Source organism: Rutilus rutilus (assembly GCF_951802725.1).
Source record: "Rutilus rutilus genome assembly, chromosome: 8".
Lineage (NCBI taxonomy): Eukaryota > Metazoa > Chordata > Actinopteri > Cypriniformes > Leuciscidae > Rutilus > Rutilus rutilus.
Window position 1 is genome coordinate 37,740,361 of NC_140222.1, and position 19,214 is coordinate 37,759,574.

At 35.5% G+C, this 19,214-nt stretch overlaps 1 protein-coding gene across 6 annotated transcripts in view; it reads left to right on the forward strand.

Annotated features, from left to right (window-relative positions):
- dock3 (dedicator of cytokinesis 3) overlaps nt 1-19,214 on the forward strand; it is a 204,962-nt gene that overhangs the window by 33,864 nt on the left and 151,884 nt on the right. For all 6 annotated transcript variants that reach the window (XM_084416722.1, XM_084416723.1, XM_084416724.1 and 3 more), the window contains exon 2: nt 12,592-12,675. In XM_084416722.1, the coding sequence (XP_084272848.1) occupies nt 12,592-12,675 (84 nt within the window). The remainder of the gene's footprint in view (nt 1-12,591; nt 12,676-19,214) is intronic.

The following is a 19,214-nucleotide window of genomic DNA, read 5'->3' on the forward strand; positions in this document are numbered from 1 at the left end:
CAGAGCTGTTTATGTAAACAATACAAAAATTGAGTTGGAGGATGTTTCCCCCCCCCAAAAAAAATAAAAAAAATAAAATTGGTATTTTAGGTGCACTCAATCCCAACAACAGGATCCCTACTATCTTCTTCCACCACTACTGCACAACAATAAAAAGGACAATAGGAAGTGAAGTCGTCCAGTCCAATGCAGACACAGTGATTACTGCCTTCACGGATTGCAGTTTTCTTTTGAAATCCCCAACCAGCAAAACTGCTTTCCACCATAATCCTGCTGTCCACAATGGCGTTAACCCGGGCAAGGGAAAGCTCACTGTGTTTCTTTACGATCCGGTCCACCTTTGAGGTTGAGAGAGACAGACTGACTGGTGCGCTGCTGAAAGCACATTAGAGTTGGATGGAGGGGTAGTCTGAGAGATCGTACCTCTTCTGGTTAGGGATGGATTTGAAAGCAGCACTAAATGCGGAGCGCTGGCTTTTGTTTGCATCAGAATGGATTAATGTTCATCTGGCATTGTACTGTATGTTAACCCTTTCTGCCTGACGGTGCTTTGCTGTAGTTTCCCATGTGTGAGTAAACACATTAGCGTTCAAACCTTTAGGGTCAGTAATATTTTTTTTTTCATGTTTTTGAATGTCACTTATGCTCACCAAGGCTACATTTGTTTGATCAAAAACACAGTAATATTGTGAAAAATTAGTACAACTTTTGAACGCTAGTATACGTGGATAAATGCTCTGCGTGTTACATAAATAAACTGTAGCTTAATCATAAAACACATACAGAAGTTCCAGTGTGGACTTTTAAATTGAATGCAGCAGCTTATATATAAAAAAAGTGGGTTTGCAAACAATTAGCTTATAGACATTTCTGCTCAATTTTTGTTAATACCCATGAAAGAATAGCATATTTTGATGTAAATAAGCTTAATCAGTTATTTTTTTGTCAAGTATAGTTAGCTAAATCTGGCTGGCTAGCTGTGTTAGCTTCAAACTGCTTGTAAACAAACTATTCATAAAACTATAAGCTAGTTTAAAGTAGTTCAAGCTACTCTTGTAAAAAAAAAAAAAAAAAAAAAAGTTTTACATACAGTTTACATGGAAACCCCTTCTGCTCAGTGTTTGCTAGTATGAAATAATTTCACATTTTGATGTATATGAGCTTAATCATTTAGGCATGGTTAGCTAATTCTGGCTAGTTAGCAGTGTTAGCTTCTAGCTGCTTGTAAACTCTAGCTTCTGGTGTCATGACAAATTGGGTCCTCCCTCAAAATGGTGTCTCTATCAAAACATTAAAGACGATTGTGAATACATGTAGGGTAAGTGTAAATGCGTGTATAAACGAAGCTATCAGGCTAATCGCGTATATGTATGCTATGCTAGAACATAACCTAAATAATACAGACATTAATGATCATTATAACATAGTTTTGTAGGAATTGTAATCAGGCGCTAAAGAGGCTACCTATTAAAAGTAATTTGAGCCAATGGGATCGCTTTGGGGTCCTAATAGAGACCCGATTTTGAGGGAGGACCTGATTTGTCACAACACCGAATAAGCTAGCCATAAAACTACAAGCTCCCAATGCAGTCAGTAAAAAAAGTAGTTAGCTACACAACAGTTTGCTAAAAAAAGCTATTGAAGGGGGCAATATAAAGATATGAAAGGGATAATTAACTCGGGAAAATAAAAATGTATACACCTTCATGTCCAAACCTGTATGGGCCACGTACGCTAACATGGATGCTAAAGCCTCTAGCGTCTGTGGCTAGTGCGCCACTTGAGGCCAGATGAGTGAGGTTTAACCTGCACAGCTACCTCATCTGGCGTCCGTAACAAGTACATGACAGGGAGTTGCAGATCTGCTTTGTATTCACAGACAGTATTTTAGAGTAGCAGTCAATAGCTCTTGTTAGCACAAAAAACGTACAATGAGGGGATGCTGTTGAATGGTATCTGTGGAGAAGTGATGTCAGTAACTGAGATCTCACATGTAGATGTGTTCGTTGTGTAGCAGATGGTATTGTATCTGATGTCTCTTTGTTTTCAGAGCAGGATTAGTGAATTCCCTGACACCCCGTGTGACACTTGCCGTTTAAACTGGGACACCAGGAAAAACTGTAAACAAAAGTGTGTCTGGAAGTGCAAGGATTTGTGGGATCCATCTGTCTGTGTTCATCATTCAATATGTTCGGCTGTTTTGTGTTAGGCCCGAGTGTCTTTCACACAATACAGTCGTTACCATGCTAATCCTTTAACCCGACTTTCAGAAATGCAATATTTCTTATGTGTTCCTAGTACCCACTTAATGTGAGATCTTGTATGCGATTGTATGTGGACAAGGCTTATGTGACTGAATTTTTTTGTACGATGGATTTAACACAACAAAATTAGGAAAGCAAGTGTGTGCCGAACCGTGGGTGGAGAATGGTATGGTTCGATATTTTACCAAGACTGTTACTTTTACCAAGAGCCCAAGTCTCCATTATATTGTAGCACTAACACTGTAAAAAAAAAAAAAAGTTGCTGCCTTAAATTAAGTGCAATCAGCTTGGATGTATAAGTCATTTCAACTTAAATTACAATAAACTGACTTAAAAAAAAAAAAGAGTTGAATCTTGTATAACGTATAGGGGTGTAACAATATATTGTGTCACAATATATTAACAATATGTATCGTGGATAGTGACAAAATGTATTGTGTATAGTTCACCCAAAATAAAAATTACTGTGTGAGAAATTTTTTAACTTTTCAGAGTTTTGGTGTCAGTACTTCATTAAACTACTATAATGTTGAATATAATGTATAATAATGCAATGGTGTCCTGATAATGCCAAATGTCTTATGTTGTCTCAGAGTAATTCTAGCTTATTTTTATTAAAAAAAAATCATCCGTAAGTCTGATCACCTACAAACAATAATCCATGCACATAATTCGTTTGCACATTACAGGACGAGTTAGGCATTGAAGTTTGATACTCTGGTTAGGGGTTTGTTGTTGGCAACAAACAGATCTGTAACTGCGTTTTGTATTGGCAGTATTTTAGTACCAGATGGCAGCATTTATAGCAAATATTTCTGAATCAGAAGCTGTTAAATCGTAACTTAGACACATAATGTGATCCCATTTGGCACGCGTTTAGCCCGCTGATGTCAGCCACATCCTCGGCTGTCACACGGACAACACCTGAACCGGTCACTGAACAGCATATGAAGTCAAAGGGTAATTTACATACATCCTCCACACCTCAGAAGCCGTGATGGATGCAGGCAAATGGCCCGTTTAGTTCATTCAGCGTGGCTGCAGGCAGTGTGCCCAGACTGAGAATGAGGGTCCAGAGTGTTTAGGTAAAATACACTTCAAATGAGGGCACAGCTAACACAATGCGCAAACTCTTTCTGTCTTATCAATTCGTGTTATTGCCGCCTTGAGGATATCATGAGAACATCTTGCCAAAGTTTGCGTCAGATTCTGAAAGTACAGTATTGCTCTCAGGGGAAACCAATGCATGAAGCTGAGCTTTAATGCTTTGGATTGGGAAAGAATGTTTGGGGTGTTTATAATGCCATGAGCAGTGCTGGGTAGGTCTCTTATAAAGTGTAGTTGGTTGCTGATTCCAAATTACATGACAAAATTTGTAGTTAGTAACATAATCAATTACATTACACATACAAGGTAATGTAATCTGATTACTTTTAGATAAATTTTGACCTAACTCATTAATCACGTTGATTTGAAAAGGATAATCTTGTACCATATTGATGTAAAAATACAAAGAGAAAGAAAATATATTTAATTCTTTGTTATAAACAACATGAAGTGCATTAAAGGTGCAGTAAGTTACTAGTATCTCATTTCACAGAAAGTTTGTTTCTGTGTTGTTTCTATATAAAAATGTCAATACAATGTGAAGTATTTGCTCTGGCTCTTGTTTTAAATTATGCTTGTGTGAGAATGTGACGGTTGGTCAGTGTGGTATTTGTCCCGCCCCTCCTCCACTGTGATTGGACGGCTGGGTAAAAAGTGACAGTGATGAGCGTTGCGTTTTACCCATAGTTGAACATTCTTCAACTCTCGGCGACTGGTAAAAAAAAAAAAAAGAAGCTCAGCGACTCGTTACGCTCCTGGAGTTTTAAAAATGTAGTGCTCCCATTGAAAACAATTGAAAAAAATACGCCAGTGAATACGAAAGTGATTTATGAGACACGCTGTTCCAGTGAATCAGACCGAGCACCAAAACACAATTCCAGCCAATCAGCAGTAAGGGGCGTGTCCACTCATTAGGGGGGAGGGACCTGTGTTGCATAACATGTTTGTGAATTTGGGGGCGGAGCTATCAAAATGGGGTGTGGTCTTTTTGGGTAGCGGCATGTTTGTTTTGGTGATTTCAAATATCAACAGCGTTTCTCAGAAATTGCTCAGTGCACCTTTAAATATTACATTACATCAGGGTTTCCCAGACTGGGGTTTATGATGGAACTACAGGGGTTCGTGAGATTAATGAAAAGCTAGTTAAATCACCAAGTTAAAATAAAATAAAAACAATCTAAATAAAATACTTTTAAAAAGATTGTATTTGTTTACCTGCATGTCATGTGATCATTAACTTAATTGTATCATTATTATTGTTAATTGTTACTATTAGTAGTAGTATTATTGACTTGATTTTAATACTGACCTAACTTATTAACTTAAAATCTCAGGGCTTACTTCAAGTAAATATGTAAATATAAAGACAAAAAAGTTGGAGAATTAAACAAAATATGAAATGATGTGGATTTTAAAGTGTTTGAAAGACAAAAGCCTTCCAGAGACAGGAATACATGGATACATGACTTACTGAGTGATAATTCAAATAATAATGAATGTGTTTGTCAGGAGCTGATCAGATATGCAATGTTGTTCAAAAAGTGAAATGATTTCTGTAACTCCAGTGATCAAATGCTGTGTTTTGCACAGTTTTCAGTGATGGTAAAATTTTAAAGGAAATGTTAAAAGATAAGAAAGAAGTAGTAGGGAGAATCAATGATTTTTGAATAATGTAATTCCATTGTGAGAATGGGTTAGGGTTAGGGTTAGGACAAATATATCATGCATACAGAAAATGTGCATCAGTATGCATGATATACTACAGGAATAGTAAGACTACTGTGGCAGTATATTGTGAACAGTCTCTGTGAGGTTTGTGGAGAGAGATGTTCTTTATTAAGAAGGCTGCCATCTAGTGTTTAATAGATTGAGTGCAGTTTTAATGACAGACAGCAAAATGTCTCTGTAAATTACATCTAAAAAACCTCTGCTTTTCCAATCGACTGCCTGAAATATCCTTTAGTAAATCTGAGAAGAAAAAAATAAAAAACCTTCCCTACCCTTCCATAAACCCAGATTTATTAGTGTTTTCTGCTTGTTTGTTTAGCAGATTATTGAGACACGCATATAAAACCTGCCGGCATGGATCCATTTGGCTTGCTGTTTGTTTATTTGGCATGACAGGACAAAATTCAGAATGGCAGGAAGGAAGAGGTGTGGCCCGACGGGCTCCAACGGCCTTCATCCGTTTAATGAGGATGTTTGTATATAGATGCCTCATGCAAATGTGTTAATTTAGCCTATAGGACTAGCATAATATATGCAGATTGAAATTTGATTTGTTACTAGGCAAATACGAGTCTATAATGACCGTCTTCTGTCATGTTTACGGACGTGAAGTCAGCGAACACTCTTGGTTGGTTTACTGACCTGCTTTCTGTGCTAAGAGTTAACTTGCCCTCAGCTAGCATGTCTGTCATAGCATCCCTGTGAATTGGGCTAATCACTCACACATACGTCTCAAAGGATTCAGCTATTTGCTGCAGAGCCATGTGACTCTCTTCGCTAGCAGGCGCCACAACAAATGCTAATTTGACAAGCTATTTGCCTTAATTAAAATGTAATTTGCTCTCAGGTTGTGCCATATTTATCTCTTTTCTCTCTCGTTATCAAAATATTTGCTGCAGAAGTTTCATGCTATAAAACAGTTGACACCCAACTGCTAATGTATTGATCTCATGTTACAAGTTAACTTTTTTTCCCCCAGCCAGACAGCTGTTTATATTGCGTAAGGACCATATATAACCATGTTGTAGTAATGTTTTGTCCCAGGATGAAGAAGATAGACAAAGTAATTCAAATAGAAATGTTGTTCATTAATCAAAGTGACGACACAGAGTGTAAAACGAAACATTGCTGGACAATAAACTAAGGAGGAACTTAAATACACAGTAGTGGTGAACCAAATACAGACAGGTGTGCTAATTAATGAGTAAATCAAGGAGACAAACTAGTGGCGGGAAACTGAGAACAAAGGGAAACCAACTAGATGAGAGAAAGGCAGACACAACAGGAACTGACCACAATGAAACTGAAACCAAAACAGTGCCAAACTGAAATTTTTGGATATGAAGTGGAGTCTATACTTTTGTAGCAAGTTAGCATTGGTTAGCCTAGCAGTTGTATTTATCCACAAGGATGGTTTATCCATGTTTTATTGTCTGTTTTCGATATTTAGTTTTTATTTATGTGTTGTAAGTTAGCATTGGTAAGCCCAGCAGACATATACAGTGTACGTATATCAGTGTACATAAGTATGGTTTATCTACTAAATAACCATGTTTTATTGCCTATTTTTTGGATATTTAGTGTTTATTTATGTTGTAAGTTAGCATTGGTTAGCCTAGCAGTTATACGTCACATAAGGATGGTTTATTAAATACTAATGTTTTATTGCCTATTTTTTGGATATTTAATGTTTGTTTATGTTGTAAGTTAGCATTGGTTAGCCTAGCAGTTATATACATCAAATAATGATGGTTTATCTACTAAATAACCACGTTTTATGGCCTATTTTTTGGATATTTAGTGTTTATTTATGTTGTAAGTTAGCATTGGTTAGCCTAGCAGTTATATACATCAAATAAGTATGGTTTTTCTACTAAATAACCACGTTTTATTGCCTATTCTTTGGATATTTAGTGTTTATTTATGTTGTAAGTTAGCATTGGTTAGCCTAGCAGTTATACGTCACATAAGGATGGTTTATTAAATACTAATGTTTTATTGCCTATTTTTTGGATATTTAATGTTTGTTTATGTTGTAAGTTAGCATTGGTTAGCCTAGCAGTTATATACATCAAATAATGATGGTTTATCTACTAAATAACCACGTTTTATGGCCTATTTTGTTTGGATATTTAGTATTTATTTATGTTATAAGTTAGCATTGGTTAGCCTAGCAGTTACACGTCACATAAGGATGGTTTATCTATTAAATACCAATGTTTTATTGCCTATTTTTCCAATATTAAGTGTTCATTTATGTTGTAAGTTAGCATTGATTAGCCTAGCAGTTATATACATGAATTAAGGATGGTTTATCTACTAAATAACCACGTTTTGTTGCCTATTTTTTGGATATTTAGTGTTTATTTATGTTGTAATTTAGCATTGGTTAGCCTAGCAGTTATACGTCACATAAGGATGGTTTATCTATTAAATACCAATGTTTTATTGCCTATGTTTTGGATATTTAATGTTTATTTATGTTGTAAGTTAACATTGGTTAGCCTAGCAGTTATATACATCAAATAAGGATGGTTTATCTACTAAATAACCACATTTTATTGCCTATTTTTTGGATATTTAGTGTTTATTTATGTTGTAAGTTAGCATTGGTTAGCCTAGCAGTTATACGTCACATAAGGATGGTTTATCTATTAAATACCAATGTTTTATTGCCTATTTTTTGGATATTTAATGTTTATTTATGTTGTAAGTTAGCATTGGTTAGCCTAGCAGTTATATACATCAAATAAGGATGGTTTATCTACTAAATAACCACATTTTATTGCCTATTTTTTGTATATTTAGTGTTTGTTTATGTTGTAAGTTAGCATTGGTTAGCCTAGCAGTTATACGCCACATAAGGATGGTTTATCTATTAGGTTAAATACCAATGTTTTATTGCCTATTTTTTTGGATATTTAGTGTTTATTTATGTTGTAAGTTAGCATTGGTTAGCCTAGCAGTTATACGTCACATAAGTATGGTTTATCTATTAAATACCAATGTTTTATTGCCTATTTTTTGGGGGGATATTTAGCCTAATGTTTATTTATGTTGTAAGTTAGCATTGGTTAGCCTAGCAGTTATACGTCACATAAGGATGGTTTATCTATTAAATCCCAATGTTTTATTGCCTATTTTTTGGATATTTAATGTTTATTTATGTTGTAAGTTAGCATTGGTTAGCCTAGCAGTTATATACATCAAATAAGGATGGTTTATCTACTAAATAACCACATTTTATTGCCTATTTTTTGGATATTTAGTGTTTATTTATGTTGTAAGTTAGCATTGGTTAGCCTAGCAGTTATACGTCACATAAGGATGGTTTATCTATTAAATACCAATGTTTTATTGCCTATTTTTTGGATATTTAATGTTTATTTATGTTGTAAGTTAGCATTGGTTAGCCTAGCAGTTATATACATCAAATAAGGATGGTTTATCTACTAAATAACCTAATTTTATTGCATATCTTTTGGATATTTAGTGTTTATTTATGTTGTAAGTTAGCATTGGTTAGCCTAGCAGTTATACGTCACATAAGGATGGTTTATCTATTAAATACCAATGTTTTATTGCCTATTTTTTGAATATTTAATGTTTATTTATGTTGTAAGTTAGCATTGGTTAGCCTAGCAGTTATATACATCAAATAAGGATGGTTTATCTACTAAATAACCACGTTTTATTGCCTATTTTTTGGATATTTAGTGTTTGTTTATGTTGTAAGTTAGCATTGGTTAGCCTAGCAGTTATACGCCACATAAGGATGGTTTATCTATTAGGTTAAATACCAATGTTTTATTGCCTATTTTTTGGATATTTTGTGTTTATTTATGTTGTAAGTTAGCACTGGTTAGCCTAGCAGTTATACGTCACATAAGGATGGTTTATCTATTAAATACCAATGTTTTATTGCCTATTTTTTCTGGGGATATTTAGCCTAATGTTTATTTATGTTGTAAGTTAGCATTGGTTAGCCTAGCAGTTATACGTCACATAAGGATGGTTTATCTATTAAATACCAATGTTTTATTGCCTATTTTTTGGATATTTAATGTTTATTTATGTTGTAAGTTAGCATTGGTTAGCCTATAGTTATATACATCAAATAAGGATGGTTTATCTACTAAATAACCTAATTTTATTGCATATCTTTTGGATATTTAGTGTTTATTTATGTTGTAAGTTAGCATTGGTTAGCCTAGCAGTTATACGTCACATAAGGATGGTTTATCTATTAAATACCAATGTTTTATTGCCTATTTTTTGAATATTTAATGTTTATTTATGTTGTAAGTTAGCATTGGTTAGCCTAGCAGTTATATACATCAAATAAGGATGGTTTATCTACTAAATAACCACGTTTTATTGCCTATTTTTTGGATGTTTAGTGTTTGTTTATGTTGTAAGTTAGCATTGGTTAGCCTAGCAGTTATACGCCACATAAGGATGGTTTATCTATTAGGTTAAATACCAATGTTTTATTGCCTATTTTTTGGATATTTTGTGTTTATTTATGTTGTAAGTTAGCACTGGTTAGCCTAGCAGTTATACGTCACATAAGGATGGTTTATCTATTAAATACCAATGTTTTATTGCCTATTTTTTCTGGGGATATTTAGCCTAATGTTTATTTATGTTGTAAGTTAGCATTGGTTAGCCTAGCAGTTATACGTCACATAAGGATGGTTTATCTATTAAATACCAATGTTTTATTGCCTATTTTTTGGATATTTAATGTTTATTTATGTTGTAAGTTAGCATTGGTTAGCCTAGCAGTTATATACATCAAATAAGGATGGTTTTTCTACTAAATAACCACGTTTTATTGCCTATTTTTTGGATATTTAGCCTAATGTTTATTTATGTTGTAAGTTAGCATTGGTTAGCCTAGCAATTATACGTCACATAAGGATGGTTTATCTATTAGGCTAAATACCAATGTTTTATTGCCTATTTTTGGGATATTTAGCCTAATGTTTATTTATGTTGTAAGTTAGCATTAGTTAGCCTAGCAGTTATATACTTCAAGGATGGTTTATCTACTAAATAACCACGTTTCATTGCCTATTTTTTGGATATTTTGTGTTTATTTATGATGTAAGTTAGCATTGGTTAGCCTATCTGTATATGTCACATAGGGGTGGTTTATATATATATTTATACACACATTGAAAAAATTGTAATGCCTATTTTTGGATAATATAATAAATTAGGTTCTTTGCTAAAGAATTTGTTCTGTTCTGTATTTATGCATTCGTGTTTCTTCATAGATTTAATGTCAAGGTAAAGTTGAACAGGTCTGTCTACTCGTAGCCGTGCAAATATCTATACCACGGTATTCAGTGTGTGTTTTTGGGTTGTTTGTTTCTGTCTAAAAAAGGTGTTTTCACAATTTTTAAGGTGCTCGTGTGTTTGTACATAGACATCTCGGCGACCTACATATTAACTGGCCAGCAATATTTATTTATTTGATAGCATTAGGGCCCTCACAATGCCATTTAAGATACCAATAATAGCAAAGTCTTCCATATTCAAAACACATATTGTTTATGTCGCTCCGTCATTTAGTGGGATTAACTCCTGAAAAGCTATTTTAATAGCTTTTGAATTATTCACTAAATGCAGACCTCTGGCGGCAGTCACATGTTTTCTTGGATACTGCAGCGAGAGTCTCTTAACAAGCATTAAATATTAAACCGTGATCTTTGAAAATAAATAACAAATGGCACAATGTCATCAGAAATGAGTAAATGAACATGAGAAATCCTGAAAGACGCTCTGTCCCTGTCTGATTGTTAGCTCTGATATCTTGGTGTCTTGAGAATGACGCAGTTGAGATAATGTAATCACTGTTGCTTTCAGATGCTGTTTTTTTAGCTCTTATGAAAGTTTATTTTGCATAAAAAAGCCATTATAGCTTTTGCGATGAAATTAAAATAAGTACAAGATCTCCTTGAAAAAGTGTAAGAACCTTTCAGAATATTGTGTAATAGGGAATATTGTATAAGTAAATGTATTTGTCAGCATGTAACTGTTATCTGAACCATTGTGTGTTTCAAATCGATGTTTCTATTGTTTCTTGGAGCAGCGATGTAGCCGGTTGCATGGTAACACCATGAACAGTTTGCTTCTTGACAAGATGGATATTAATTTGAGATTCTGAAAGACTCCTGTGCCAGACTGGATCATGTTGCACAAATACAGATGGATTCAGAGAAATTACTCAGCTTTGTTCCGGGTATTTCAGCCGGTCTGACCATTATAACCTCACACTTATGTAATGAAATCGGCAATGCATGTGTTGTTTTTCAGTTTGGAAAATGTTTGGATAAAACTGAATTCACGTGAAATCAAATGTCGACTAAGGAGGGGGTTATTTAAGGAATGTGCTTTGTCCAAAAATATCTCTTCAAAGACATCTCTATTTAACTTCCTTATTCATTTAAGCTCAATTTGTGGCTATTAAAGTTAATACGAATTGCCATTAAGAAATCAATAAGAAATGCAGGACAAGACCTGATTTAATCCTTCTAGAATTGATCGGATGGTTAAAATTAGGTGGTACACACCATAATGGAGCCAGATTGAATGCGACTTTGCTAAAAAACAATACTTGAAAATCTATTGGTTAATAGTCAGCATGGCCTAAGTGATGTCATCGGAAAAGGAAAGTCGTTTCATTGTTGCATTTTGAAAATACATTACAAAGAAAAGCATTTTTCCACAGATAAATAGTGCACACAATGAGGCCAGTAAGAACATTTTGATGATTAAGAAGTATTTTTTCCCGTGTGATTCCCAAATATCTGCTCTGGGAAAGCTGGAAACAGCCAGGCTCTCTCACACTTGAGCTTTTTTTTTTTTTCATCAGCATGGATTCGATAATTCCCTGGGATGCTCTGTCCAGGTTACCATGGCAATTCAGAATATCTCTGCTTTTAAATCTGCACATGCCCTTTTTTTTTTTTCTATTCCGGAATGCATTCATTGAAAATAAATCCTATTATTTCCACTGTGCTGCTCTGTCCATCTGCACTTTGGTGGAACCTTTGTAGATGACATTAAACAAATCTGTATATATCATATTAACAGCATAACAATTTGAGTGAAAACTTCACTTAAATGTCAGTATTTATAATTTATTAAAAACCTTTATAACAGTGGTGGCCGATAGCAAGTTATCACAGTGTCACTGGAGCAATAATAACAGTATAGTTACTATATTTTGGCAGAAACTGCTGGGAAGTTGAGTAAATCACGTCCTTGACAATGCAACGCTTACTCAACCAATAGCATGAGCAGGGGGCGGGGTGATCTGACCAATGGCAGACAGGCAAATCTGTTCAGGAGGGTAGTAACACACATTACACACATCACTTTTAAAAGCAAATTGTTTTGTAGTTTTATTTTGAATGCATCTTTTCTGAATGCTTTTAATACACATCTAACTCGTTTTCTTCTCCTCTTTTATCTTTTCCAGTGGTCTGTAGTTTCCGAGGACACGTGTCACACGGTCTGACTCTAGAACTTGGAGAAACGGTTCAGATCCTGGAAAAGTGTGAGGGTAAGTCATTCTCCAGGAGTACCGTAACACTTTTAAGCTAATGTTTTTGGAAAACCTTTTTTTACAGGTGTTGATGAAAAATCTTAATAATATATAAAAGACACATTCCATGAATACGGTAGAAATTGGTGTCTCATCACACAATAACATCATAAATATTTTTTGTCAGTTTATGTGAAATGCAAGTTATTAATTATTTCCACTGCAGCGTTGCCTGCCACCAGCATTTTTTTTTATCATTTTCATGGCTCCCAGAATATTTTGTTGTTTGAATATCTGAATATGCAATATATCAAAAGAAAGAACAGGCCCTCTGCTTTGAAATCAAAATCTCGTTTTATGCTAGCTTGATGCATTCTTTTTTTCATCACTTGAATGTGTGCAAGTTTCATAAAAAAAAAAAAAAAAACATTTTGAGTAAAAAGTGTGAGAAAATCACGTTTTTGTCAAAGACTACGTCTGGATCATATTCAGAACGATGATCAAAACACAGATGGAGTAATTCGAGATCATCAACACCCTCAAAGCTTCACTGTCCTAGAGCTCGTCCTGGGTCGACATTTCATTAAGTAACATTACTATGCTGTTTAATGTTGATGATCACGTTATTTTACATGTGCATCTGCTTACATATGATAATGCTTGTTTCTGCTTCTTCATCTCCTGTGTTTTGATCCGGAGATTCTGTACTCGTTCAGAAGATGAGTAATAGCGCCCCCTACTGTATAACAGTGAAAACGCGGAAATCCGGAAATTATAAACCAACATTTGGTTCAAAACTATCTCGTCCAACAAAGTGACGGCTCAGTTTAGGTTGTGGTGGGAATCACAGGGTACCTCACGATACGATACATTACGATACACAATACATCACGATACAACACGATACATAATACACGATACTTGGCTCACGATACCGATAATCCAATAATCAATATATTACTAGGCAATCCTTCAATAATACGTCTAAATTTGAAAACAAAATGCCTGTTAAAAGGTTAAGTTCAGGTTTTCGCTCTTTATTAGAGTTCAAACTGTCAGAAAACAGCACAAAAAGTTTTTCAGTCTGTATATTAAATTGAACATTTTAAGTAAATTAAACATTTTCAATGAGATTCGGGTGATGGCGTTGCAAGTGGCATTCATGTTAGGTGGTATTACCCGTGCACTTTACTTTTACCAGGCAGTTCTTGTATATTGCATACTCTTTGTTGATTTTGTTTGTCCCATCAATGGTATAAAGCCGAAGTGCGTCCAGACTAGAGATCGACCTATTCATCGTTTTTGCCGATATATTGGTACCGATAGTTGATTGGTGGAACTATCGTTATTGGCAAAAATTCATACCGATAGTTGAGAAGAGACTGCTGACATTATACATTGCGAGACGCGGCCTCTAGAGGCGGAATAATAACTATCGCTGGCGCCTCAAGTTGTTTATTTGAACATGTTGATCACACGCTACACGGAGAGCGCTGACACTTCAGATGCGCAATTAAAACACTGACAGCGAAACGGTATGAATACAGAACACTAGAGGTCATGTTGCTATATCATTATAAAGTAATTAATTTGTTGACTAGATGCTGCATTAGCAGAGAAAGATCAGAAGTATGTTTGCCGTCGAGGCTGAGAGGACTTGCATTGTAGTGGCTAACCTCAAGCAGTTGTGACAAAAACACACGCAAACCTGACCCAAATTTTTAATGCCGTTTTGTTACCATCTGTTTGCATGAGTTTATATCCAGCTGGTCACTTTTATGCATTCATTAGCCGGCGAAGTTGCATATTTAAAGCTAGTGACGTGATTGCTTTCTCAACATTGATACGGTCATGCAGCCGACAGAAACATAAAATCAGAAACACTTTTGATTCAGTTATTTTTTATCACTGCAATACATATTGTTATTTTGATTAGATAATCATCAAGTGTTCTAAGATAGAAGCAATTAAAGTGAGAGACTATACATGTAATATCACATTTATGTAATTTTAATGCTCTGGCCTTTGCAGATATTTAAAGATGGCCATCTTTAAGCATGACTCTTTGGATTTATATCAAATGGTAACACTTTACAATATGATTACATTTTTAGCATTAACTAAGGTTAATAAATGTTGTATATTGTTAGTTTGTTAATTTAAACATTTACTAATACATTTTAAATTGAGGTTTAATAAAAAAAAAATTCTGTTAACCTTAGTTAATGTACTATGAACTAACATGAACAAGGTACAATTGTCTTGCTCAAATATTAATACATGCTGGATTTTTTTTTTTTATATTGCATAATGCATGTAGTTCATGAAAGCTAGCTAATACATCCTTGTTAACAAATGGGACTTGGAAAGAAAAGATTTTGAAATTATAAATTTAAAATAATTTTCTGAATTCATTCTGTAGAACTTCTCATTTTAATATATTCATATTTATATATTTATTTCATTTAGCACATTTCAGTTAAGCACTGTTTTACTTGGAGTATTCTTTTTATTTTATTTTTTATCCAGTATCCATTTTAAAAATATCGCTCGATTAATCGGTCAAACCTTAATATCGGTATCGGTAAAATCCACTATCGGTCGACTTCTAGTCCAGACTTTGGACTTAAACGTGGTTTGGGCATCTTTTATTTTACTCACACTGCTGTCCGCCATCCTGTTAAAACCCTTTTTTTCTTAGGCTAGTTAACTTATGTTCACGTTTCCCTCATTCATGTGTTGAGCGCCACCTTGAGGAGCCATGAAGTAGTGACGCTGGGAGCAGGGAAGTCTATTTAGAGCGCCTTATTTTATTAATTCAAATATTGATATTTGGCGCCAGCGTAGAGGAAGACAACGATATATTGCCCTATCCATATTATGTCCCACCCCTACTATACTATAAGTAACTTTGCAACTTAAGTTGACATGTAGTTGCAAAGTTACTTATAGTTTGTAGAATGTCATGGACCATCGAAATAAAGTGTAGCCACATTCAACCCTGTTACCCATTCTTCTCTGTTTTAATCATTTTTAAATGAATTCGCTTCAAGTTTATTTCGTGTTTGTTTCTAAAACAACAAAACAGCTTATATAATACTTAGTTTCACCCCTAAGGTGAGCAGAAAGCATTTTCTGATGGTTATTCATGACCATTTGTTGAAAAAATACATTTTTTTAAAGAGTTTCAAACCCTTTTTTTTCGTAACCTCTTCATGGAAAGTGCCACGAGACATATCAACATTTTCCACCCACTCTTAGTTCAGATTGTCCTGTATATTGCAAGACAATATCTCCTGTCTCTGCGTTTTTCGCTCAGTATGTAACTTGTGCTGCCGGCAGTCTGTACGTTAGAAACCCAGATAATCCTGAATACTTGAATGGAACCGAGAGACTTTCAACACAGAATTTAAGGGCGCCTCTGTTCTTCAGCCGACAGAACAGTCACGCATGTTATATTTATGGTTAGTTTAGCCTTCTTTTGTGACTTTTTGCACGTAACAGCACTGTTAGCTAGCTTTAGCCTGCCGTTACCTCAGTCCTGCAGATGCTGTTAATGGGATTGTTGTGTACCCATCTCAGGACTAGGGCTCTGATTCATGGCCGTAGCATCGATTGCTTTGATGAAAGCTGTACATCGGCACCCTGGCCTGGATGTGCTGGCTCGCTCAGATAACAGGACCGATCATGTGATATTAGCCGTGGCACGTCAGTCGTCTAGTATTGATCGAGACTTCACTCACTTTTTTTTTTGAGTAATCTTCCTTTATCAGGAACACTATGAGAAGAGCACTTGTCCAGGCAGTAAATGAAGCAAGATCTTCTAGATCTAGCTAGAAGAAACAGCTCAAAATAATGTTAATGGTCACCTTTTGTCTGCATTTCTTCTTGAATCGGTTTACGTTGGCCGGATACATTACATTAATCCGGATACATTTGAAAACGGGGAATTTTTATGTCATCTTTGCAGGACTGTGATATAAAGAGTTTGCATGTAAGTAACATATTTTAGCAACAGTGTGAAAGTGAATAGCACATAACAGGCATAATACCGGTATAAATTGGCACAATATGCGTCACATGACTAAACTTACGTCATCGTGCTTAAATACCTCCACACTATAATGCGAAAACAGCGTTTTCAAATTTATCCACTTTGAAGTGCGTTTTCAAAAAGCTTTGTTTTCATTAATAAAAACGCCGTCTCAGTGTGGACGGATGGCGAAAAAGATGCGTTTTCAAACGAGAGCGTATTAGCGTGGACATGGCCTTTGTGACTTTAGCTTGATCTCCTATAGAGGAAGTGTTGAAAAATCCTTGAAGATCCTCCCAAATTCACACAAACCAGTGAACATTTTGGGTATGTGCTGCTTTCTTTAAATGCATTAATGAAAAAAGTCACTTATTACAAACGTGGGTCAGCATGTTAATGCAATTTGAATTTAAAAGTAATTCAGAAAACGCAATCCGCACAAATTCACTTCCAGGTAACAGAGTTTTCATAGATTTTCGCTTCAACTCCCCTCTGGGTCCTGAAAGAAAAGTGGCTCAATTTCAGAGTGTCGCAGTTTAAAGGTCAGTAATAAAAAATGCTCGTTCCCAAGAGCTGTCAACGGTCATGGCTCAACCTGATATTCAGAGCCTGCAGGCGAAGAGTGAGAGATGCAAGCCGCATTGTACCTCAGCCAGTGAAATACAGCCTTTTAAAGGGGGAAGAAATATGTTTCAGTCTGTGAAAGTGGCAAAACACAAAACCCTCCAATTCTACCTAAGGTGTGAATTTAAGCAGTCCTGCGTGCAATTTGTTGCTTATTGTCAAGATTCTTAGTGATTTTTGGGACTGCATGGTTTTTTTGGTCCTTCATAGTTGTCAAAAATCACAGTCTACTTTCATTCTGTGGTAAATAGTGACTTGAACACATTATTTGTTCACTTTTTGATCGAAAGTCAGACAGATTTGGAATGAGATGAGGGTGAATAAATGATGGAAAACATCTTGAAATATTTACTGCACATTCTGAAGGACTGACTGTGTATTGATAGATAAACAGATTGTATGGGACAGTGGATTAGCTGCGGGTCACCAGGTGAGGTGAGAGTTTTGGCTTTAGCCTCAAGGGCTGGGATAATCAGTGCTCTGATTCACAGGGTTAGCAGTTTGCTGTACGTATTGATTGTTTTGCTGCAGTGCCATGCTTTTGAGGTAATGGATGCCTGGAAAATCGAAGCTTTTGAACGCTCCGGGTTCTGGAGTGTCATGGTGGCCTGCAGTGGACAGTGGTCTGATTGAACAGAACTGAAGATTTTGCAGTGTCATCCAATGGTAATTGAGGGAGAAGTCTGTGTATGAAGACTTGACAGGATATTTGACTTTTTGTGCTCATTGGGAGTTTCTCTTTTATCTGTAAACAGCAGCCAGCCCTTAAATATAGACACAGACAGGTAGATAACATACAGACGTATAGATAGACTGACAGACAGATAGGTATACAGAAAGGCATGTAATGTATACTTTCAGACAGGTAGATAGACAGACAAAAAAGAGACATGTAGATAGAGAGACAAACAGATAGATAGTCACAGAGACAGACAGACAGACAGAAACAGATATATAGACAGAGTCTGAGAGGAAGATACACAGACAAATAGACAGATTCGTAGACAGACAGGAAGATAGAGAGGTAGAGACAGATCCGATACAAAGAAGGAAATATAGACAGATACATAGACAGACAGAAAGATAGATAGATAGATAGATAGACAGACAGACAGACAGACTGACAGACAGACAGGAAGACAGACAGACAGACAGATAGATAGACAGATAGATAGACAGATAGATAGATAGATAGACAGACAGATAGATAGACAGATAGATAGATAGATAGATAGATAGATAGATAGATAGATAGATAGATAGATAGATAGATAGATAGATAGATAGATAGATAGATAGATAGATAGATAGATAGATAGAGTACACTTACCTCGGCCTGGTCATCACTGTATTGGGGAGTTTCAGTATGGCAGTGAATGCTCTTAAAGGTAAAGCTCGAAGAGCTCTATACGCCATCAAGAAAAAAATCCCAAAAATGTAATTACCAATTCCAATCTGGTGTAAAATATTTGATTGTGTAATTCAGCCCATTGCGCTGTATGGAAGTGAGGTTTGGGGTCCACTCAGTGATCAGAGCTATAGATGGGACAGACATCCAACAGAAGCCCTACACACAGAATTCTGCAAAATGATTCTAAACCTACTAAGGAAAACATGCATGCAGGGCAGAATTAGGCAGATTCCCATTAATTGTTAATATGCGAAAAAGATCCCTCAAATTCTGGATGCATCTAAAATCAAGTCCCACAGAATCGCTACATGTTAAAGCACTACAAACCCAAGAACTGAACCCTGAAAAAAGTCCCCTCAGTCAGCTGGTTCTGAGACTTACTAACCTGACTAACTCTACTAACACTAACCAGTCTCAGACCAGCACTGCTTCTCAGCACACATCACAATAAACCAAATTATCAAACAGTCTAAAAATACATATCTGGAA